This window comes from Delphinapterus leucas, chromosome 14 (assembly GCF_059928025.1).
Source record: "Delphinapterus leucas isolate spDelLeu-1000000601 "Yukka" chromosome 14, BTC_Dleu_Yukka2, whole genome shotgun sequence".
Classification (NCBI taxonomy): Eukaryota; Metazoa; Chordata; class Mammalia; order Artiodactyla; family Monodontidae; genus Delphinapterus; species Delphinapterus leucas.
In genome coordinates, this window is record NC_143142.1 from 7279880 (window position 1) to 7303632 (window position 23753).

At 37.7% G+C, this 23753-nt stretch overlaps 2 protein-coding genes across 10 annotated transcripts in view; one reads left to right on the forward strand and one right to left on the reverse strand.

Annotated features, from left to right (window-relative positions):
- The window catches only part of KNTC1 (kinetochore associated 1), a 72548-nt gene extending 70120 nt beyond the window's left edge, over window positions 1-2428 (reverse strand). Inside the window, exon 1 of the mRNA XM_022598091.2 lies at window positions 1839-2428. The gene's annotated coding sequence lies outside the window, so the exon portion shown is untranslated. The remainder of the gene's footprint in view (window positions 1-1838) is intronic.
- Window positions 2205-20389, forward strand: RSRC2 (arginine and serine rich coiled-coil 2). Of its 9 annotated transcripts, none has more exons than XM_089894442.1 (11): window positions 2207-2351; window positions 4009-4094; window positions 6443-6599; window positions 8175-8218; window positions 10674-10886; window positions 11449-11652; window positions 13048-13170; window positions 15515-15594; window positions 16533-16765; window positions 17160-17249; window positions 19740-20389. In XM_089894442.1, exons 3-11 carry the CDS (start codon window positions 6519-6521, stop codon window positions 19917-19919), a joined length of 1248 nt encoding a protein of 415 aa, XP_089750568.1. In that variant the 5' UTR covers window positions 2207-2351; window positions 4009-4094; window positions 6443-6518; the 3' UTR covers window positions 19920-20389. The 9 variants fall into 9 exon arrangements, with proteins under 9 accessions (XP_022453656.1, XP_022453653.1, XP_089750568.1 ...); XM_089894441.1 differs by lacking the exon at window positions 4009-4094 and adding an exon at window positions 5783-5887; XM_022597948.3 differs by lacking the exon at window positions 4009-4094 and having other exon boundaries at window positions 2205-2351; window positions 16536-16765.
- The last annotated feature ends 3364 nt before the right edge of the window (window positions 20390-23753 follow it).

Genomic DNA, 23753 nt, shown 5'->3' on the forward strand with positions numbered 1-23753 from the left:
CAAGTTTTCATTTGGAAAAAACTTTTAACCAATAGTGAAGGCTCTGAAGTCAGACTGTCTGGGATATCTTAGAATGGTAAGGTTCCAGATGAACTTAAAAAAAAATGACCATTCATGTTTCCAGTATTGTTATTCAATAAATGAAAATGTTAAGGAGAGGAAGAAAAATTGCACTAGGTTTCTGACTGGACCAAAGAGTATATTTGTAACCTTTCGAGTCACTTAACTATCTCATCAGCAAGGACTTATATAACTCATTTCATTGGATATGGGTAGGCATAGAATACGAAAATGAAAAACAATCCTTGGATCAAGACTAGCGGGGAACAATAACCAAATAATTACAGTTGTTTTGGTAAGTGCTCGCAGAAATATGTTTTTAAATCTTTGGAAGGTATAGTACAGGGAAGAAATGATTTTTGACTTGGTGTTCTTTCACATTTACTAAGCTGCTGTCCTTAAGCAAGTAACTTAACCTTTCTGTTCCTCAATTCTTATCTATAAAATAGGAATACAGTTGTACGTAGCTGGAAAGGTCACTATGAGTTTCAAACATTCACAAAACAATGCTTCATTCATGGCAAGCACTCAATTTAAGTGTTATCTAATTCACTACTGTTATTCGTGGAAGCAGGTAACATTTGGATTAGAAATTTAAGGTCACAGGAGCTTTTTTTTTTTAACTTTTTTTTTTTTTCCCCCACAGGAGCTTTTTAAATATAGGAGAAGAGTTCTTACTAGGAGTGTAAGCAAGGGCACAAAAACAAAGTATGTTAGAATACACGATTTTAGTGGCTGTGTTTGGGTGGGAGTTGGGAGGAGATTAAGACAGGTTGGAGTCAATACTTTTATGGGGCTCAGAGTCCCGTATCTGTAAAAATAGAGAAATATCATCAGCCTCCCAGGTCTGTCACACTCACTCATTTGACAAACGTTTATTGAATGCCTACTACGTGTCAGGCACTGTTCTAGGAGCTGGGAATACAGCTGTGAAGAAGACAGAAAAGGTCTTTGTCATTATGAAATTTATATTCTCGTACGAAGGAGAAAAATAAAATAAAGACAGAATTGAGTAGGCAAGATAGTTTGAATGCATCACTCATTTAATCTGCACAACAACCCATTTTACAGCTGAGAAACATGAGTCAGGGACTAAGTAAACGGCCAAGGTCACCTCAAGCGAGTTAATGATGTAGCTAGACAAGACTCAAATTCATGCCAGTTATTAACTGTTATACTGCCTCCCTACGAGAAACTAAGTAAACGCAGAATTACAAATAGTGCTCAAATGAATGGGGGGGAGGGGAGCATAAGAGAGACCTGTTCGGGAAGTGAAAGAGATGACATCTGAGCTGAGACCCGAATATCAAGAAGCCGACTATGTAAAGCTCGTGGGGACAAAGATGCAGGCCGAGTACCAAAGGCTCAGAGGGTGGAATGAGTTTGGGGCTGCTGCCCGGACACAGCAAGAATGGAAAAGTGCAGGCGTTAAACGAACAGGTGGAGCCAATGAATCCTTGATTACAAGATTGAGTTTCATCCTCAGTGTTAGGGAGGGAAAGATACTAAGCAGACCAGTGACATGATGTGATTAACGATTTGAGATTCCTCTGGGTGCCGGGTGAACAGATTAACGAATTAAACGAAATGAAACAGTTTCAGTTAGGCCTCCACGCGTAAATGCTCTCAGCTGGACACCGGGGCCAGCAAGAACCGACTCCAACCTCTCTCCCGCCAGCGTCTTGAGGGGAAAACACATCGAACTGAGCTGAGGCCTCTGCTACTTCGACCTGAATCCACCCCCAGCTCCCTACAACAGCGCGGCTCACCCTCCTCACCTGTAATTGAAGAAACTTAAAGAGGAGCACTCAAGTGTATCGTCCCCCCCCACCTTCCGAGCTCCAACAGACGTTCCCAATCTCTTTGGGGTCTATGCCACAAATTTAAATTGGCGGGAGAACACCAAGCCCAACCCCTTTTACGGCGGCCAGCGGAGGCCAAGATTGCTTTAGAATCGAAATACGAAGTCGCCCCACCCTAAATTCCACCCATTCCGATATCCAGGCTGCGCATTCTAGGGTGTGTTCTAGGCCCCGCCCCCCTCCCCGACCTCACAACCCCCCTTCCAAAGAACAACCAATCACCGTCGAACCGCGTTGCTACAGAAACTCTTATTACCACCCCTTTTCCTCCCAGCAAGCTGTGCGACGCGCCGGGTCTTAGCCCTTTTGTGCCATCCGGGTCTCTCGCGGGAGCGATTTCAGTCTGTTGCGAAGCGTTTAGGCGGCCGATACTGTGGAGAGCGGCAAGTGGAGGTGCCGCCGTAGCGGCCAGGACTCTGGACTATGGCGGTAGGTGCCGAATCTGAGTTTAAAGTCAGGCATATTTTTTTGCTGCTCTGCAAAGAAGGGATGAACAGCTCCCAGAGCTGTTGTCGGGGCTAGTGTGTGGACAAGATGGCGCCGCGGCCTTCTTCTGCGCCCGCCATCATGGCTGGCTGCCGTAGGGAGGGGGAAAGAAGGCGGTGTCGATGGGGGTGGGGAGCCGCAGGGAGTGTCTTTTCTTCCAGAACTTTCCTCGTGTCTTTCCCAGTTTTATGTTCCTTTTGTCCCACAGAACTGACTCCAGTTTTGCTTACTCACCCTGGTTGGTGATTAATATTGAGTTTCGTTAGGGCTTGGGCATTTATGTTCGCGGTGGGAAAGGGCTGGGGAAGAGAGAAAAGGGATCAGGGGTCGTCTCTGAAAAGTATGGGGTCAAAAAGGAGGTGCCTGTAAGAGGTAGAACGTGAGAAGAGAGCAAGCGGTCTTGTAGCGATTATTTTGCTTAACGCTCAGTGAGATGATTCTAGCTGCATAATTTCGGTTAGGGTGAACGTCCGTGTAAACCTTAGTTTATTCCTTAGTAAGCATCTAGGGAACGTGTTTCTCGAAGGGAGTAAAAATTCGACTTAATGAGGAGAAGTCTTTGGAGCTACGAATTCTGACTGGCTCCGTTTCCGAAGTGGCTCCTGATGTGTAATCATTTTGACGGTTTCGAGAAACATAATCAGAGCCCTAACATTGGCATTGTTACTTTAAATTTAAGAGTCCTTCATAGGCCCGTTTAATTTTAAATGAAAGCTACAGTTCTTAAATTACGTTTTCTGAGAAATTAAGCCTGCTTTGGTTATAAGATGCCCAATCCTGATGGATCGCATTATTGTGTGATTACTTCATTTTACTTATCCAGTTACAAGAAAAATGCAAACATTGTGCATTCTTTTCCATTGACTAAAAAGTTGTGTTTTCTCGTTTTCGAAGATAAATAGGACTAAAATAAATAGGACTGTTAAGAATAACGAAAAACTCGTACTCATCCGATCATTGGGGTATCTGGAAGTAGAAATCGTCTGCCCCTCCCACCCGCGCCCCCATACCTAATTGATTTGATTTAGAACCGGGTTTTTGATAACTGATTTGGAATCCTTGTTCAAACAGTTGGGCACATAATCTATTTAAATATTTTTTTGTTTAACTAGTGTTTTGGGCTTCTTAATCTACTTCAAAGAGCAGTATTATTTTACTTGGGCTCAAATATTCAAAAAAAAATTCAGACCTTCGTTTCTGCAGCGCCTTGTTGAATAAAAAGACACGATCCCCTCGAGATGTGGCCTAGTATTAAGTCCAATGTGCCGTCTTTGCACTGGAAAAAATTCTTATACTATGTCTTGAGTGCCATTGGGGTTTTAAAGAAGTGAATTTTAAGAAACCGTGGTGTTTTTCTAATAGAGCAAATGGTAGAGTGAAGGGCCTTTTTGCAATTAGCATTTAAGATTTACACATAGGTCCGTACTAAATTGACATCTTAGATATTTTCAGAGAAGTTTTAATACTCGATTTTATTTGGATATTTTTGTTATTCTACTATAATATATTCTCAAGGAAATAAAAGCTTCGGGTGAGCTAAGTGGCCCCCTATTATTCACATCTGTTTAGTGATACGATGGTTTTTGTTTTTGTCCTGTAGTGTGTCTTACAGATGAAAATGGCTGTTCGGTGTGAGTTATTAGCCCGTTTTACAGAGTGCCTTCCCTTAAGGGCATTTTACTAAGTGTAAGTTTACCAACACAGCACATCGCAGACCTGTCAGAAATAATCCTTAAGAATAGTGATGAGGGGATTGACATACATACACTAAGATGTATAAAATGGATAACTAATAATCTGCTGTATAAAAAAATAAAATTAAATTTAAAAAAAAAAGAATAGTGATGAGGACTTCCCTGGTGGTCCAGTGGTTAAGACTCCACGCTTCCATTGCAGGGGGCACGGGCTGCATCCATGGCCGGGGAACTAAGATCCACGTGCCGCACGGTGAGGCCCCAAAAGAAAAAAGAATAGTGATGAGAACAAGAGTAAAAGAAAATGACCAATGTTAGTTGTGAAAATCAGAATCATCTTTAGTTGTGTGATATAGTGTCATGTATTATAATATTAGACAGCAAAGAGAGTACCATCTTACGTGAGTCAGCTAATGTTGCTGGATCTCATCTGTGAAATGAGAAAATTGAGCTTGATTCTAAGAGATGAGAGCCTTTCTGCACAAAAATTTTATGATTCCAGAAATCACCCATACATAGAGAAGCATGTGTGCTGGAATGGGCCTCCCCAGTAATTAGGTGTTTCATCCTATAATATGTCTTTCATCCTAACTAACCTGTAAATCCTTCCCTTTTAATTTATTATTTTATTCCTGAAGTCTAACATCGAGTTAGGTGCATTTTTGACCATCAGAAAATAGTTGTTAAAATAATGTGACGTCTCACACTTCATTTGTTAAAGTACTCCCCATTTAGTTTACTTGGTGTTTGTTTTCTGGACTAATCTTCCTAAAGGAAGAAGTTCATTATCATGTGATTATTTCTCCTGCTGAAAATGTATAGTATATTCACTATTTACCCAATCCAGATCTTTTTTCTGTAAAGAGCAAGTTAGTAGACATTTTAGGCATTGTGGACCATGTGCAACATACAGTCATTGTCACATTCCTTGCTTGCTTGTTTTAACAACCCTTTTAAAAATGTAAAAGTCATTCTTAGCTCAAGGGCGATACTTTGCTAACTCATGTGGTAAGTAATCAACTCCCTGGGGGTATTGACTATTTTCGTATTTCCTCTCTGGTTAGATGGGTCACCAACGTCCACTTTCCACATATTATGGAAACTGTTTTCCCTGCCTTTTATCAGAATCTCACTCAGGAGAACATTTAGGTTCTAGTTTCTCCTTGAAGCTTTTTTCTATGACTTTTTTTTTTTTTAATAAACTTATTATTGATTGATTGATTGATGCTTCGGGTCTTTGGTGCTGCGCAAGGGCTTTCTCTAGTTGCGGAGAGTGGGGGCTACTCTTCGTTGCAGTGCGCAGGCTTCTCACTGCGGTGGGTTCTCTAGTTCCGGAGCACCGGATTTAGGCACGTGGGCTCAGTAGTTGTGACTCACGGGCTGTAGAGCACAGGCTTAGTAGTTGTGGTGCACGGGCTTAGTTGTTCCGTTGCATGTTTCATCTTCCTGGACCAGGGCTCGAACCCATGTCCCCTGCATTGGCAGGCAGATTCTTAACCACCGCACCACCAGGTAAGTCCCTCTATGACTCATTTAAATCAGTTTAATGAAGGAACCTACTCTCCAGGTAAATCAGGTCTTTGGGAAAGAGTGTGTACTCTTGACTTTTAATTTTTTTTAATTTATATTGTGATAACTTATAAAATGCTTTAAAGCAGAAACAACTTAATGTTTCCATAGCCCAGAGCATATGTGAGGAGAGGCAGACCATATTTTGCAGCAGCACTGTGCCAAGGGGCTTTCATTAAAGAGGGTTAATGAAATTAAGATTGGGTTCTCAGATAGGTAAGTTAATTTTCTGTTTTTTTTTTTTTTTTAATAATATTCTAGAAGCATTCTCTTTGCTTTTTAAGATTTTACAGTCTTAGGTCTTTTTAACCTTTAACAGCTCATTTTTAAATGCCTCTTTATGCTAATTTAAAATACAAGTATTGGTAAAGTCAACTAAATGAATTCATAGATCTAAAATGGACTCTATTTTCTCTGCTTGAATACTTAATGGAGATACTTGAAGCCCTATTTTCCCCTTCCCCCAATGTTTTAAAAGTTATACAAATAATGATTTAAAAAAATAAAGATATATCCATTCAGTTACATGTGTCTCTGGTATTGGGTTAGTCAGTTTATTTATTGTTATTTCAATTTATTCAGGCCTACTTAGCAAGTACAAAGCATATTTAGCTACTTGAAAATCAGTTCTTCTGATTTCTTGATTTCTTTATTTTTTAATTTTGTAAAACTCAAGGATAACTATCTTTCCTCCCTTCTCACTCTTTTAAGTAATTGGAAACATTTTAAATGCAGTTAAGAATTTATAACCATTTTTCTTTAAACTTTTAGGCTAGTGATACAGAACGAGATGGACTAGCCCCAGAAAAGACATCCCCAGATAGAGATAAGAAAAAAGAGCAGTCCGATGTATCTGTTTCTCCTAGAGCCTCAAAACATCATTATTCAAGATCACGATCAAGGTCAAGAGAAAGAAAACGAAAGTCAGGTATGTGTAAGACATAAGTTTACTGATGTAATTAATATGTGTTTTTCCCATTGAGAAATGGATAGTGAAAAGTGCATTGGGAATTTTCTGGAGAATTTTTCAATTATGAGGAATACAAATGTCCTAATACAGGAATTTTATAACTTGTCAAAGACAAAATGTATGCTTAAATTTGTGTCACAATAACTATTATCCCTTAGATGTTCAAATTTTATCCTTTCAACATAGGCAAAACAATATTTTGAAAGATGTAGTCTGGGCAGTGGTATATTCTGAACTTATTTAACATCTTTGATGTAAGTTACAAGAACTTTTTTTTTTTTTTGCGCCACGTGGGCCTCTCACTGTTGTGGCCTCTCCCATTGCGGAGCATAGGCTCCGGACGCGCAGGCTTAGCGGCCATGGCTCACAGGCTCAGCGGCCATGGCTCATGGGCCCAGCTGCTCCGCGGCATGTGGGATCTTCGAGAACCAGGGCACGAACCGGTGTCCCCTGCATCGGCAGGCGGACTCTCAACCACTGCGCCACCAGGGAAGCCCACAAGAACATTTTTAACCTTGGTTTTCTTTTTAATGTTAAAATATTTCTGAAAGCAAGAGTTTTTAGTGTTTTGAAATGCTCCTTATTTGGAGCATTTTTTTTAACTAGACTGATGTGGCATAGAAAGCATGATGTATTGCTAATGAATCAATACTTAAGTAGTTAAAAGAGAGATAGAATAGAAATGAGTTTAAAAGTTTCAAGACCTGGGCTCTGGTTATTTATCCTTTGCACCCACAGATAGTCCATCTACAAAATGCTTCAAGTGTAATTTTTATGTATATGTTTGAAACTGTACAGTATCATAACTACTTTTTAATGGGAATTTTTCTAAACTGTAACATCTTTTTGACTACTTAAAAGACACTAAATATAATTCAACCTGTTTGTTTTCTCTTGCATTCTTTGTTCCTTTTGTTCTTAATTGTTTTCCTCTATTAAGACCCTTTATAAGTTTGCTATGTAATAGGAAGCAAGATGAACTGGACAGAATGTTTTGTAAAATATAGAGAATCTGTGATAGGGGCTTCCCTGGTTGGCGCAGTGGTTGAGAGTCTGCCTGCTGATGCAGGGGACACAGGTTCATGCCCCGGTCTGGGAGGGTCCCTCGTGCCACGGAGCAGCTAGGCCCGTGAGCCATGGCCTCTGAGCCTGTGCGTCTGGAGCCTGTGCTCCGCAACGGGAGAGGCCATAACAGTGAGAGGCCTGCGTACCGCAAAAAAAAAAGAATCTGTGACCACCTGAAAGACAAACACTGTTTGTCATATGTCATGGAACATGGACTTGTGGAACTTTTTTTGCTTACTTACTTGATTATATTCTGGTTTGCTCAGATTGCTTGATTTATTTCAGATACATGAAGTATTACTGTAGTAGAATAATCCCACCCCTGCCATAAAAAAATAGTCTTTAGAGTATGACTAGTAAATAGATTAGTTAGGCAAGTGGCCAGAAATGTTCTTTGTATGAGTTTTGGAATTTGTGTTTGAAGTGTTTCTGTACCATTATTTATGGTGAATTTTTGTGTGTTCACAGATAATGAAGGAAGAAAACACAGGAGCCGGAGCAGAAGCAAAGAGGTAATTAACACTTTGTAGTGAATAGGCACTTTAGAATACTTGTAAAGTATCTGGTAGAAATGTTTGTGTGAATATATGATATTGTCAAGGTAAGTACCAAAACTTGAAATTTAAAAGGTTTAATTCAGTTATAAAATAAGCATGATTTGGATTCATCATTTTTCAAGAAGATAGATGTTTATATGAAAAGTTCATTCAAAAACTATTAATGTTATGTTGTGAAAATATTCACAATAAAAATTTCATATGAAGAATATAACTGGTTTTTTAGGCCTGTCACACAGAGCTTCCATTAATCTGAGGTCCCGAGTCTCTTTATGCCTGACAACTGCTCAGGACTTTTAAATAGCAATCATCTTTAAGTAGCAATACTCTTAGATATCTATGGGCTACTTTTTCTTTATGGAAGATAATGAGAGTCCTTTTCATTAGTAAACTAGTTTGATTCCCTAAGAATAGTATTGAATTTTGAAATAAAAGTGTCAGTGAGGGACTGCTGGAAAGATGGCAGTGACACAAAACTTGAGGATAAAGAAAGACAGCAGCTGTATTGCAGAGGAGTTAACTTGCCCACCTGAGAAGACAAGGAATGAGCCAACAAAGGAAGAGCAGAAGTAGAAGCCAAAAAGGGAGGAGAAGAGTCTCATGGGGGCTGGGCAAGGGACTCCTTAAACAACTGTGGGCAGGGACTTCACCTCTTCCCCTAATGGAAGCTCTGTTAAATTTTAATTTAGGAGAGTTTTTGTGAAAATGACTATTTTGTTTAGCTCACATGATAACATTTCTATAATAAATCATACTCAGCGTGCTAATGCGCGAAGAGACTGAACTGAAGACGCTGCAGACTCAGATAGCAAAATAATAAGCCTACTTCATGATAAGGTAACTATTAGTCATTCAAACTCCTATTTCCCTTAAGTATATCTTAAATCAGTTAAGGGTTTTAATGGTTTTTTTAAAAAATAATAATAGTAATGTTATGTTTGGAAAACTGGTTTGAAATAAACTGAAACTTTTGCAAGCTTAATAACCACTTAAAGATTTTCCAGTTTGCCACCATATGGCAAAATCAAGGAAATAGTCTTTTTTATAAGCTCATATGGAGAACTGGCATTGAAACTAAGATTTAGCTGTGTCTCCAGGTCTCTTATTTTCTGCAAAATAATAAATTACAGACTATGATCCTTTTCTGATGTATCACCATGCATGTTCTAAAATGTTTGACTAAGTTTTTTGTTTTTAAGAAAAGTTTAATCTTGAGCGGAAGGAAATATGTGCTAAGGTCTATTCTGGGAAGCATGAGTTAAGTGTCTTGTTGTGGTGGAAAACGGTGCCCTGGGTGTCAGAAGAATATGGGGTCTGGGTTCAACTCTCCTAATATGTAGCTTTGTGACTTTAAATCTTAATTTAGTCATATATAAAGTAGGGGGAATTAGAAGATCTGAGTTTCATTCCAGCTTTAAAATTGTGATTCTGAAATGTCCAGGATTTTAAGCTTTAGCTACAAGATGGATTTGACAAATCTTAATGGGGGGAAATCAAATGTTTAGCACTTCCTAATTCAGTATGTGAGTGTAGGATGGAGACTTGATCATACAGTTAATTTAGCTCAGTCTCTGAATGCATATGTTGTGAAAGCAAAAGCCTTGGTTTTTATAATCGTTCAGAATATGGGGGAAGTATGTATTATATAATGGTAGAGGGATTAATTGTGTTACACCTAGTTTGATTTCATAAAAATTAAAACAGATATGGTTGCCATTTTCTACCCTAGGTACATGAAGTGTAATAGAACTCCAAGCCTGTTGGGATATTGCAAGATGAAAAGTGATTGCTTCACAGTTTAGGATTGGGAGAAAAATCAAGAGCCGTCTTTAAGAAAGGATGTGGCAGTATAGCTATAAAAAGGACACTTAACTTTGCGTAAAGTAATTTGAAGTTGCTAGAAGATATTAATACTTAGGTTAATTTTACTTAGTTACCTAATTGGAAATGCATTTTTCTGGTGCATTTCTTTGTGTCCTTATCTTCGTTATTGTTAACTTTTAAAACTTAATATTATGTACTCTGGATTTAGAAGTTGTTGTATATACATGTCTGTTTCTCTAAAAGGTTTGTTGGAAAATTGAAAAAACTTTGATACATGTGTACTTCCCTCTTAGATAAAAGAAACATCAGGGATTCCTCTTTTTCTGAAATAGTGGTTTTTCGATATTATTGACATTGAAAGTTATTGTTTTGATTGTGGTATTGAAAGTATTTGGGGGTGGACACTGCATTTGGGGGGTTTATAAAGAAAAAGTAAAAGTAATATACATCTGCAACATTTGGGTGATGTGAAACTAGATCTTTTTTTAAATTTGCCACACACTCCTAAGGTTACTAATGTTGCATCACAACATTTTTGCTACTGATACCCATACTAACTCTCTTTGTTGCACTATTTTCCTGAAAGAACCAACTTCTTCTTAAAACAGGCAAGAAGACATGAATCCAAAGATAAATCCTCTAAGAAACACAAGTCTGAGGAACATAATGACAAAGAGCATTCTTCTGATAAAGGAAGAGAGCGGCTAAATTCATCTGAAAATGGTGAGGACAGACACAAACGCAAAGAAAGAAAGTCGTCAAGAGGCAGAAGTCATTCAAGGTCTAGGTCTCGTGAAAGGTAAGTAGTTTTCCCTAAGTTAATGCCTTCTAAAGAATTCCTAAATTACATAAAGGTTTGCATTAATGGAGCAACACCCAAAAAAATCATAGCTAGAAAATTGGTATTTTTAACTTTCTGAGTTGTCTGTCACAGTGAAAAAATTTTTGCTGAACTATGTTTATATAGTTTGCCAATATCATAATCCTTTTACATTGCTGGTGCAGGATTCGTTTGCTGCTGAACTCTGGTCTAGGTTTTATTTAGGTATGGGTTAAAAGATTTTTGAGAAACTGGGTCATGGTTCAAATTTTTGTGGCTTTTTTGTTGTGTTTTAAGAAACCAGTGTCCGCAACATATTTTGCAGATTTCTGTGGGGAATATGTGTGTGGTATCAGATTTGGTCAAAAATTTTCAGTAGTAGAATAACTTGATTGTTACTCTTAGAAATAGTTTGGTTCAGCAGTAGACTTCAAGCTATTAAACAGAATCTTAACTTGGGGTAGGAAACATTGCTTTTTTGACATTATCAGTTTATTGTGTTCCCTGTAAGTAACTACAAATTTATGTACTTGAATTTCAGGCGTCATCGTAGTAGGAGCAGAGAGCGGAAGAAGTCAAGATCCAGGAGTAGGGAGCGGAAAAAGTCAAGATCCAGAAGCAGAGAGAGGAAGAAATCACGATCCAGAAGCAGGGAGAGAAAACGTCGGATCCGATCTCGTTCCCGCTCAAGATCAAGACACAGACATAGGAGTAGAAGCAGGAGTAGGACAAGGAGTAGAAGTCGGTAGGTATTCATCATCTTGAATAAAATCAAACAGGCCCCTCACAGGGTCTGTTCAGTCAGGCTTAGAAAAGTTAAGTAACTTGCTCAAGAAGCCCAATATCATACAGTTCTTAAATGGTAAGGTAAAGCTGGGACCTGGTCCCAAATGCATCTGAAAGCAAAGTCAGTACGTGTGCTTAATCCACCGTACTGGTTATACTTTCTCAGATACTCAGAAAGATGAGCTTATAAATTCACACTTGTCTTGATTGGAAGGAAATTTTGATTTGTTTTAGGCAGGAAATACAATAAAGAGCATTTAATTATAAATATTCAGAGAATATGTTTATTCTCTACTAATATTAGTTACTAATAGTGTGTTGTATCTGTATTCACAGATACTGGTAATAAAGTTAATGTGAAAGCTTCTTTGTTAATTTATTGTTCATTAAGTCAAATAGCCTAAAAGAATGAAATATGGGTAAAAGTGTACTTTGGCTTATAATAACTTGGTTTGTCACTTGTTTGATCATTTTTTCAGTTTTTAATCATTGGTTTTAGTGTGTAATAGTTGCCTAAATTGAACTTTACCAGTTAGGAGATATAGTCAATCTAAAGTAAATGGTAATTTCACCATTAATTACCATTGTTTTTTTGTTTTTTGTTTTTGTGTTTTTTTGCGGTACGCGGGCCTCTCAGTGTTGTGGCCTCTCCCGTTGCGGAGCACAGGCTTCGGACACACAGGCTCAGCGGCCATGGCTCACGGGCCCAGCCGCTCCACGGCATGTGGGATCTTCCCGGATCGGGGCACGAGCCCGTGTCCCCTGCATCGTCAGGCGGACTCTCAACCACTGCGCCACCAGGAAAGCCCTGTTTTTGTTTTTTTTAAATCACCATTTGGGCAATTCAGGTCATTATTTATGGCATTTCTAGTTTTAACCACTGATACCTTTTATTCTAATCAATGAGTATTTTTAATTCTAATTTTGTTTTCGTGATTTATATTTTTGAAAACATTTACAAGTTAATTCATTGTACATTAGAATACTAGGACCATTTAACTTATCAATCCCACTAGTAGGAATTTATCCTACCTATTGACCTACACAAGTGTAAAATGACTAACGTACAAGTCTAGCCTTTGCAACATTGGGTGTAATAGCAAAAGATTGGAAACAACCTAAATGTCCATCTGAAACAGGGATGGTTAAGTGAATTTATAGAAACTAGTCTTATACACAAGGAACTTGGTGTGCCTATGGAAGGTGTACAACAGAGGTGGAATGGAAGGGGTTCAAAATATATTTCCTAGACCAGTTTAATTTTTATTGAACTATGTAACTATAATTTATTTTGATTCAATAAAATAATTATTACTTGGCCATACTGAGACATGTAAAATATGATTTATTAAAGAGATAGAAAGAAGAGAATTGAAAAACCGAGAAGATTTAGCAGAAGTTTAAGCCGAACTCCTAGCCCACCTCCCTTCCGAGGCAGAAACACAGCAATGGATGCACAAGAAGCTTTAGCTAGGAGGTGCGTATATTTTTTATTCAATACATTTTTTTCTCCTTTTCATCTTGAGGTAGATATTCAATTGTGTGGACCAAATAAATGCTTTCAGAGGATAATTCAAATAATTAAATCTAGCCATAACTACTGTGGCAGTTTTGTGATACAGAACTGTATTAAGTGGTTTGTTAATTCCCATCTTTAATTTGCTTATTTGCACAACTGGAAAGAGTATTTCTTCAACAGTTTTTTTTTCTTCATGATTAACTAATTCATTTTTCTCAAGTCTAGACTCGAATATTTTCAGTTGGCCATTGGAACTTTTTTAAAAATCTTAAATGTGATCTAATAACTGTTAATTTTGCATCTAAAACTGCTTTGTCTTTACCTTCTTTGTTCTTCCTTAAGAAAAGTCTCTGAAACAATAAGTAGAATTCTGTCAGTAGTTTTCCTATTTTGAAGGTGGCGAATAATAAGCCAGTTCATTTGATCTTAAAGTTCTTACTGCTGTGATAGCATAGGAAGATCATTGTATTTTTAAATTTTCTAATGTTTCAAAGATGGGTGATTGTGGGACCACACACAGCAGGGCTGTCTAACCGAAATCTGCAAAACCATTGAAAGAACTGCCTCATAGAGGCAAGAAGTAAAGTAAAATCCAAGCCCTTGTTTGCAGGTTTTCCCATATTCTAAAAAACTAAAATCTTTTGATTTTGATTTTTTTTTATGAAATTGAGTTTGTATTTTTTTTTTCATTACAAAAATACAGTTATCACAATGTAACCTGATGGGCTGCTGCCCTGTGAACCCAGCCTGGCAGAAACTCCAGCTGAACAGCAGGAGCAGCAAAGGTGTGAGCTCACCCCTTCTTCATTCCATTCACCTTAGTGAATGGTATTGATTCCAAACCTGCAGTGGCCACTTAAAATATACAGCCAGTAGCTGTCAGTTACTTTCTTACTGAAACTAAAATCAACAGAATTAGGAAATAATTTTCTACAATATCTGAACTAATTTATAAAGAATGGTCCATTAACTTTGATCATGAATTTTTTTAAGCCCTAAAGTTTATTCTTGTTTACTCTTAAGTTTATTGTATTTAAAATTTTGGATTATACTAAAGTTGAATCTATAACTAGCATCTAAAACTTTAATTTAGTCTACTTAGTGATTTTCAGGTGACAATTTTTAAAACTGCTCTGGAAATACTTCTATTTATGAACCTATGTTTTAACATTAATCCTAATCAGAAACTTCTTTCTGATGAGGACAAATTCAGGGCTGTACTACTTGTCTTTCTTTCATCTGTGCTCAATAGAAGGGAACAGAATTATAGATTGTTATCCTTTTATGTGAATTATGGCAATTGTTAAAGCAAATGTCAGTTTTCTACTACTGTATTTTACCTGTAGTGCCCACTGCTCCCCTCCCCCAAGAAACTTTTTCCCCAATCCTTGCCCCTTTATACTATAAAGGAGGGAGAGGGTGGTGTTTAACTTATGATTGGTAAATCAAGGAATCTTTGGAAGAAAAGGGCTTTCTCTTTCAGGAACTCACTGTGAAGATAATGTTACTTACCATTTGTGATATACCAGATAGATACCTACTTGACAGCACATTTTGTTTAGTGTGTGTATTCAGTGGTGAATTTAGTGTGAATCAGAATTCGTTTTTGTTTGGGGATGTATTTGTGTTTCACGTTTTCAGTTCCTTTGCTAATAATTTCTTTACCTCCTAATAGTAATTTTCTAATATTTAGGTTTTTCCCCCCGTTTTATTAGATTATAGAGAATGGCAGGGTTTGCTTGCCCTTTTCTAAATTTTATTTTTGGCTTTTTAATTTTCACTGATTTAGAGACTAATAAAGTCTGTTTATATAAAAATCATTTGCATGCTTTGATTGGCCTTAATCCTGTATCAGCCTCCCTTAAGAAACATTTAGGTAATTCTATAAATTATTGCATGTACCCTAAGATTTACTCAGCTTTCAATATGTTTTCTCAATGTCTCAATTTGCAAGATTTAATTTTATCCTTCTCCTGTAACCAGCACTGATGAAGATTGAATAACTTTTATCTCATAACCATTTTAATGACTCTGTGGGAACTGTATATAAAAGCTACTAGAGTTGTTGGCTATTCAGTGAAATTAAAAATGTTTAAAACAAGTAGTGAAATGTTATTTAATTGTGACTGATACCATCTTAAGAATGATTGCTTTTTTTCCCACATACAGATATCAATTTGGGGAAGGTATTAAATTTATTTAAAATTCTATATAAAGTGTTTTATGCCTACATATGTATACATAAAGAGATAAATGTTGGCTTTATATTGATATTTTTATTTATTTAAATTGTCTTTGACAGGTTGGAAAGGGCAAAGAAATTACAGGAACAGCGAGAAAAGGAAATGGTTGAAAAACAAAAACAACAAGAAATAGCTGCAGGTAATTTTTGTTTTCTTTATTATGGAAGTATGGCAGTATTTGTAGCACATTTGAAAAGTTCAGGAAAAGTAATAGGAAGAGAATCATGTGTGATCCCTTCTACCCGTCAGTATGCTGTAGATCAGTATGCTGTAAATTACTAATTGAATTGGGAACATGTTATTTTTAGTGTTACTTTTGTACCTCATAAAACTTTTTTTGCACTGTGTTTCTGATTTGGTCAATGTAGATAATTTTGAAAAGTGAATAGTGACTATTCTTGTTCATGTAGCAGTTTAGCCATCACTGCATATGTCTTTTAGTTATGATTTTGGAAATGCAGTTTATTAAAGATGATGAACTGAACTGGAGTATGTATTATGTCTTACTATTAAAAATCAAGTTTTTAGGCATAACACAGACACACTGCCTGTGGATGATTTAAAGGTGATCAGAGAGAGCCTATATGAAATGTAATCTGGAAGGTAGAACAGACCTGGCACTTAACTTTTATAGGACTTGGGCCTAGTATGATAAGTGTTTATAATACCTGTTTAATAGTTTTAAATGTTTCTTGTGAGTTTCAAATTAGATATTGTGAGATTGTTTTGTGAGCTATAAAGAACCATACAAAGAAAAGTCAATTTATTAAAAGTTTAGCGACAGTCACTAGTTCATTTCCATTGAAATCATACACCTTTATCCTATTTGCAGGATTCCCTTTATTCTCAGAAGTAAGTGAACTTTAAGTATATATAAGGGATCATATACAGAAATGTCTAGCGATGAATACATTAGTGTTTGCTAAAATGTTATTGCTTTATAAGCTTAACAGTCATTTTCTATTTGGTGAAAATATTCTGCCTTTTTGCACATTAGTAGCTCTTATATATAAATAACGTATTACTGTAAATTAGGAGGTTTGTTTTGGTTAAAATCCATACTTATTTCCTCTTCAGCAGCTGCAGCTACCGGAGGTTCTGTTCTCAATGTTGCTGCCCTATTGGCATCAGGAACACAAGTAACTCCTCAGATAGCTATGGCAGCTCAGATGGCAGCCTTGCAGGCTAAAGCTTTGGCAGAGACCGGAATAGCTGTACCTAGCTATTACAACCCAGCAGCTGTGAATCCAATGAAATTTGCTGAACAAGAGAAAAAAAGGAAAATGCTTTGGCAAGGCAAGAAAGAAGGAGTAAGTTCTCTTATTCTCCTTTTTTGTCATTGATTCCTCAGCTTAGAAAAACAAACTTGGATTGGAAAAGATTAGACTGGGTTTATCTTTCTTCTGAGAGCCTGACTGGAATAATTTAATTTGCTACAATTATTAATTCTGGGGGGGGGGAAATGCACGATCTAAGTCAGGCTTTCAAAGAAAACCAGTATTGCCCTACATTTATTAAGGGGAAAGAGTTGGTTCCTTAGCTTAGATTTTTTGTTCATATTATTAAGGTGATTATAAATTCCATTGGTGGAATGCCATAAACGCTATTGTTTTTCTACTAAGACTATATTATGGAAATGTCTAGTATCATAATACAAGGTATTTAAATTTTACATATGCTAAAAATTCATTGTTTTTTTAACAGGACAAATCCCAGTCTGCTGAAATATGGGAGAAATTGAATTTTGGCAACAAGGACCAAAATGTCAAATTTAGGAAATTAATGGGTATTAAGGTGAGTTATACACTTTGTAATAAAGTTCATGTTATTTTATATTTTTAGGGTAACATTGGTTCTCCACTTAAACATTATTTCAGTGATGTGTCATCTCTGGGTGCTTTCTAGTGCTCTTTCATTTGTGTTCTCTAGATTAACTTCACAGAATTAACCAATAAATTATCATCACTAGTCAACAATACAAATTGTTAAAAAATTTTTTTTTTTAAGAAGATGTTGGGGGTAGGAGTTTATTTATTTATTTGTTTTTGCTGTGTTGGGTCTTCATTTCTGTGCGAGGGCTTTCTCTAGTTGTGGCAAGTGGGGGCGACTCTACATCGTGGTGCGCGGGCCTCTCACTGTCGCGGCCTCTCGTTGCGGAGCACAGGCTCCAGACGCGCAGGCTCAGTAGTTGTGGCTCACGGGCCTAGTTGCTCCGCAGCATGTGGGATCCTCCCAGACCAGGGCTCGAACCCGTGTCCCCTGCATTAGGCAGATTCTCAACCACTGCGCCACCAGGGAAGCCCCAAATTGTTAAATTTGATTAAAACATTTGTTGAGGGACTTCCGTGAAGGTCCAGTGGTTAAGACTCCACACTTCCATTGCAGGGGATGTGGGTTCAGTCCCTGGTCGGGGAACAAAGATCCCACATGCTGTGCAGCATGGCCAAAACATAAGAAATAAAACAGTTGTTGATTGTTACTGCGTGTTTATGCCTTAAGCAAACCTTGTTCAAAATCATAAGCTTTTCTTAGTAAATTTTAAAAAAAAATTGTAAAAAGGAATTAATTTGCTTTTAAAAATGCCCGTTTAGGGCTTCCCTGGTAGCACAATGGGTAAGAATCTGCCTGCCAACGCAGGGGACAGGGGTTCAATCCCTGGTCCAGGAAGATCCCACATGCCGCGGAGCAACTAAGCCCGTGTGCCACAACTATTGAAGCCCACGCACCATGCTCCACAACAAGAGAAGCCTGCGCACCACAAAGAGGAGTAGCCCCCGCTCGCTGCTACCCTGCATGCAGTAACAGTGACCCAACACACCCCCCCCAAAAAATTAATTAATTAAATTGCCCGTTTAAATGGAATATTACTCAGCCATAAAAGGGAATGAAACAGTTATTTGTAGTGAGGTGGATGGAACTAGAGTCTGTCATACAGAGTGAAGTAAGTCAGAAAAAGAAAAACAAATACCATATGCTAACGCATATATATGAAATCTAAAAATTGGTACTGATGAACCTAGTGGTAGGGCAGGAATAAAGGTGTAGATGTTGCGAACGGACTTGAGGATACGGGGTGGGTGGGGGGAGGGGAGGCTGGGACGTAGTGAGAGAGTGGCATTAACATACATACACTACCAAATGTAAAATGGATGGCTAGTGAGAAGCTGCTGCAAAGCACAGGGAGATAAGCTTGGTGCTTTGTGATGCCCTAGAGGAGTGGGATAGGGAGGGTGGGAGGGAGGCTCAGGAAGGAGGGGATATGGGGATATATGTATGCATATGGATGATTCACTTTGTTATACAGCAGAAACTAACACAACATCGTAAAGCAGTTATACTCCAATAAAGATGTATAAAAAGAAAAAATGCCCATTTAAGGTTAACTATACTTGGTGTGGGGTTGGACTTTCTTAATTTTTTTCAAGGAAGTTTTTTGTTTGAGTTTTTTTGTGGGTTTTTTTTTTTAATAATTAATTTGGCTGTGCCAGGTCTTAGTTGCAGCAAGCGGGATCTTTTAGTTGCGGCATGCGAACTCTTAGTTGCAGCATGTGGGATTTAGTTCCCTGACCAGGGGCTGAACCCAGGTCCTCTGCATTGGGAGCACAGAGTCTTAGCCACTGGACTACCAGGGAAGTCCCAAGGAAGGTTTTAGGTTTTACACAACAACCTGGTAAGGTCGACAAATGTTCAGATATTGGTTATTACTAAGGGAGTTGGTTTTTCATTGAAGGGATATTTGGTTTAAACTCCACCCCCATTTTCTCCTTCACTTTTCCCTAGATGCTTTATTTATTTTTGGCTGCATTGGGTCTTCATTGCTGCACGTGGGCTTTCTCTAGTTGCAACGAGCGGGGGCTACTCTTCGCAGCAGTATGCAGGCTTCTCATTGCAGTGGCTTCTCGTTGTGGAGCGTGGGCTTCAGTAGTCGTGTCGCACGGGCTCAGTTGCTCCATGGCATGTGGGATCTTCCCAGACCAGGGCTTGAACCCGTGTCCCCTGCATTGGCACGTGGGTTCTTAACCACTGCACCACCAGGGAAGTCCCTGGCCTGTTCTACATGTTCTTTCTTGGGCCCACTGAATGATTTTTGTTATGTCCTGCTCTATCCCAGTACCTAGAATGAACATTGCCTTGAATTCCATAGGTGCTGAATGAATGAATGGAAGCTAAGTGAGGTCAAATATATACTGCAAAAATGTGATCTAGTAGTACTTCTTAAGGGAGAGAAGCACTTTTTATTCCTAAGTGAATCCATTTTAATAGTATATTTTGTATCTTATTTAGAGTGAAGATGAAGCTGGATGTAGCTCCGTTGATGAAGAAAGTTACAAGACATTGAAACAGCAGGAAGAAGTATTCAGAAATCTAGACGCTCAGTATGAAATGGCAAGATCACAAACCCACACACAAAGAGGAATGGGATTGGGTTTTACATCATCGATGCGAGGAATGGACACAGTTTGAAGAAAATCACACTTTATACTTGGGACTTTTATAGACTTCTGGTTCTGATGTCAGGTCCTTGTTCACCAAACAGCTGGCATTCTAGCTTGCATGGGTGTTGCATTGACTTTAATTTATTGAAAAATATGATTTTTTGTAAATATCAGATCAGTGATACTGGTGTTAGTGTTGTAATCAGGTTAAACCCGCTTCCATTAAACTTGACAGGACTACAGAAGGACAATATTTTTTAGTTAATGAATTCTACTTTTCAAATATATAAAAGCTGCAGATGGGATAAAATCTCATACATGGATTTTTGGTGTCCACTGTCTTGTGTACTTTTGTACTTAACCTTGTACAGTTATTTTCATCTCTTGAAACATGAAAGAAATGTTATGTAGATGTTCTTTAGAAGATCTGGCCATTTGGTACATAATCCAGCACAAATAGGCTGGGTGGTGATGATAATAAAAATGGTTTTCTCAAAACTCGTGTTAATTTAAGTTACCTGGAATTCTTATTTGAATTTGTCTTATGGTTTCTGTAGCATTTTGCAATTTCTAGTGGAAGACACTGGCTAGAAATTCCTTTTTTTTTTTTAAGAATTATGCTATAGGCAATACCATGGTGAGCAAAAATGTAAAAGGAAGTTGGGAGGAGTGAAAAAACTTAGTAAAATAATACTGTTTTCCTATTATAAGGGACAGAACTGGTGTACGGTATTTGTTAAATATTCCATATGTTATTCAGGAAATAGATTAATACATTAAAGGGATGTAAGCACTTTTATTTTAATAAAGTGCCTTATAACAAGTTCTTTGTATGCCCTTTCCTCATTATCCCTTTTGAATTGTCTAACCTGAAGTACTAAAACAGAAAACAACTTTGTCACTAAATTGATTAAATTTAGGGCATAGTTCTGGTGGAAGGAGGGGACTACAGAACTTGTACTTCATTTGCTTTCATTACAACAAATTCATAATTTTTAGCTTTCACTGGAAAAATCCTTTGAAAAACATCTCCACAATGTAGTAGCACAAGGAAAGACTGCTTAATGTGTTTTGGTAAATGTTTGGTTTTCCCAGAGCACAATTATTTTGGGGAGAGATGGCTCTTAATGCTTCAGTGACAAAGTCAAGTTTCTGGGGAAATAACACCATGGTTTTTCACTTTGGAGTCATCCCAAATTCACATTTTCCTGGTGAGCTGTACCTTCTGAAATCTGTTTCATTAAGAGTGTTTGTGGGGGGAAAAAAGAATGATTGGGGGCCTGTAATGCAGTGTGGATATGAAAAGCACACACTGAACTGCTTCCTGTGTTTTTCTATGGTATTTTAGGAGCTGGCCATACACGATGAATGATATGGTCCATCCTGTACTCATTTAGTAATTTAAAGAATTTTTATAGCTAATTTTAAACAGGAAACTAATTTTGATTCATTTAGTATGGATTCATTTAGTATGTCTAAAATAATTGAGTTAGGTAATCAGTATTCTTAGTAGAGATTTTACATTCTTACTTGCATGCTTGTTTTTGAAATCCAGGGGGTATTTTACATTTTAACATCCCAATTGGGACTAGTCATATTTAAAGTTATTAATAGCTACATACAGCCAGGGGAAACCATCCTGGACAATGCAGATTTAGAGGGAGGCATATAGGTAATTGCAATTTGCATAATTAAATTTTACCAAGCAATTATTGGAATCCTGGGGGTGGGGGACAGTTAACTGCTTGGCTCAATTTGAAATGAGTTTGTAGGGAAGCGTTTATATGCTTAAAACTTTTTTTCCCCTTTTTTCTGGCTGTTACTGTGCTTTCCGTGTCCAAAGCCTGGTACTCCACCATGGATGTTTTGGGCTTTACTCTTGTATGTGACGGGAACATAAGTTGGTGTCCAGGAGATTCTTTCAAGACATGGTAGTAAGACAAGAAGACCACACTATTTGAGGCAAGGTTTTGATGAGCTTTGTGAGAGCAACTGGCTTGGAGGATAAGAAAATTCAAAGACGATGTTTCCAATTTGGGTGATCATTGATTGTGATTAAATTAGAAAACTTAAATACTATAGTAGGTTGGTAGAAGGAGATAGAAGCAGAAATTAAGTTGTATTATATATCATTCCAAGTTAATTTCATGGCCAAAAGATGATTTAAGTATATACTTAAATATAATTTCTCGGGGGCCCTCTCCTAGTTCTCCCACTGGCTGTGCATCAGTTTCTGTAGTTGTCTCATCCTAAATCCCAGCCCTCTAGGGCTCAGTCCTAGACTTCCTTCCCACTCTGTTCTTCACTATGCAGTCTCATTCTCTATCATCTTTGTATTTACTTTCCATAAAAATTTGAACCAGCCATATGCTAATCTTTAGTTCAATCCTCTTTGGAGCTTAGCCAAATATCTGTGTAATATGCACCTCCACTGAGCCCGAAAATTTTACCTTCAATATACTAGTGCTTCAAAAATTTCTTCCACTAGTCTAGTTACTTACCTAACGAGTTATATACGGATAAAATTGTTTATAAGGATAAAATTGCCTCAAGGTACCACATAGCCAAAATGGAACTCACCCTTTACTCCCAAACCTGGTCAACATCAAATGATTTTTTTTCTCTATCTCAAATGATCACTTATTTAACCAGTTTCTTAAGTCAGAATCCTGGCAAATAATTCACCACCCTTTTCTCTCATTCCCTATATACAACCCTTCAGTTATCTCTGTTGCTTTAATTTTATCTTTTAAATATTCTCTATTAAATATCAACTCTTCAGCACTATTGCCACTACCCTAATCCAAGCTAACATTTGTTGATCTTATTACAAAAATCTATCAGTCTACTAGATTTGGAATTCTACGTTTGCTCCATCGCCAGTCCTTTTCCTATCATGCCATCAGGACCATCTTACCAAAATGAAAATTTGTGGGTCATAGACCCACCACTTGTTTAAAATGTTGAAATGACTTGCCAATTTGGAGGTGGAGACAATGTCCCTAATATGGTGAGTACTTGCCTAATGTTCCAGCCTCATTTTGCTCCACTCTGCCTTTTCGTTCTACACGCCATTTCTTCAGACTAGGACTCTTAATTCCACCCCCCATACTCACCACCAACTTTGCCCTCCTAACACTTCATAATTCAGTTCAAACCTCAGTTCTTAGATCCACTGACTCCCACAGAAATGTCAAATTTTTTACATATCCATTCCTGTTTTTATTTCACATATCTATTTATTAATATGATGAATACCCATCAACATCCACTTTGACCCAAGAGCGGGAACATGTATGTTTATTTTTTGTTTCTTTCTTTTGCTAGCCTGTACACTCTATGAAAGCAGGAACTTCTCTAGTTTGCTCACTCTTACACCCTCAGCTCCTAGAACAGTGCCTGGCACATAGAACTCGGTAAATAAATGTTATTGAATGAATGAGTGATTGAAGGAGAGAAATCACCAAAAGCTGCAACAGACAAATCTAAAATAATCTAAGGTCAAGCTAGTTCTTCATGACAAAGTGAAACAAGCCCAGTAAACTGAAGTAGCTTCTCCAAGATCACAACGGTAGTCTGTGGCAAAACTGGAGTTCCTTATTCACCAGGATCTGTGATAAGCCGTACATCGTGCTCTGATTTTTTGCAGCCTTAAATGCGTAAGAGACAACTCATATTGTTGTAACACGTTCTGATGTAGTTTGGCTTTCTTCACGTTAAAAAGGATCAATCCCAGTATGCAACGCAAACAATGAGTTAACAGTCGATTAGAAACCCATATCCAGCATGCCTTGCTCCCGAGCAAACTCAGAAGTGGGTATAAGAGACACCATTGCATTCTGGGAGTTGTAGTCTCACAGGA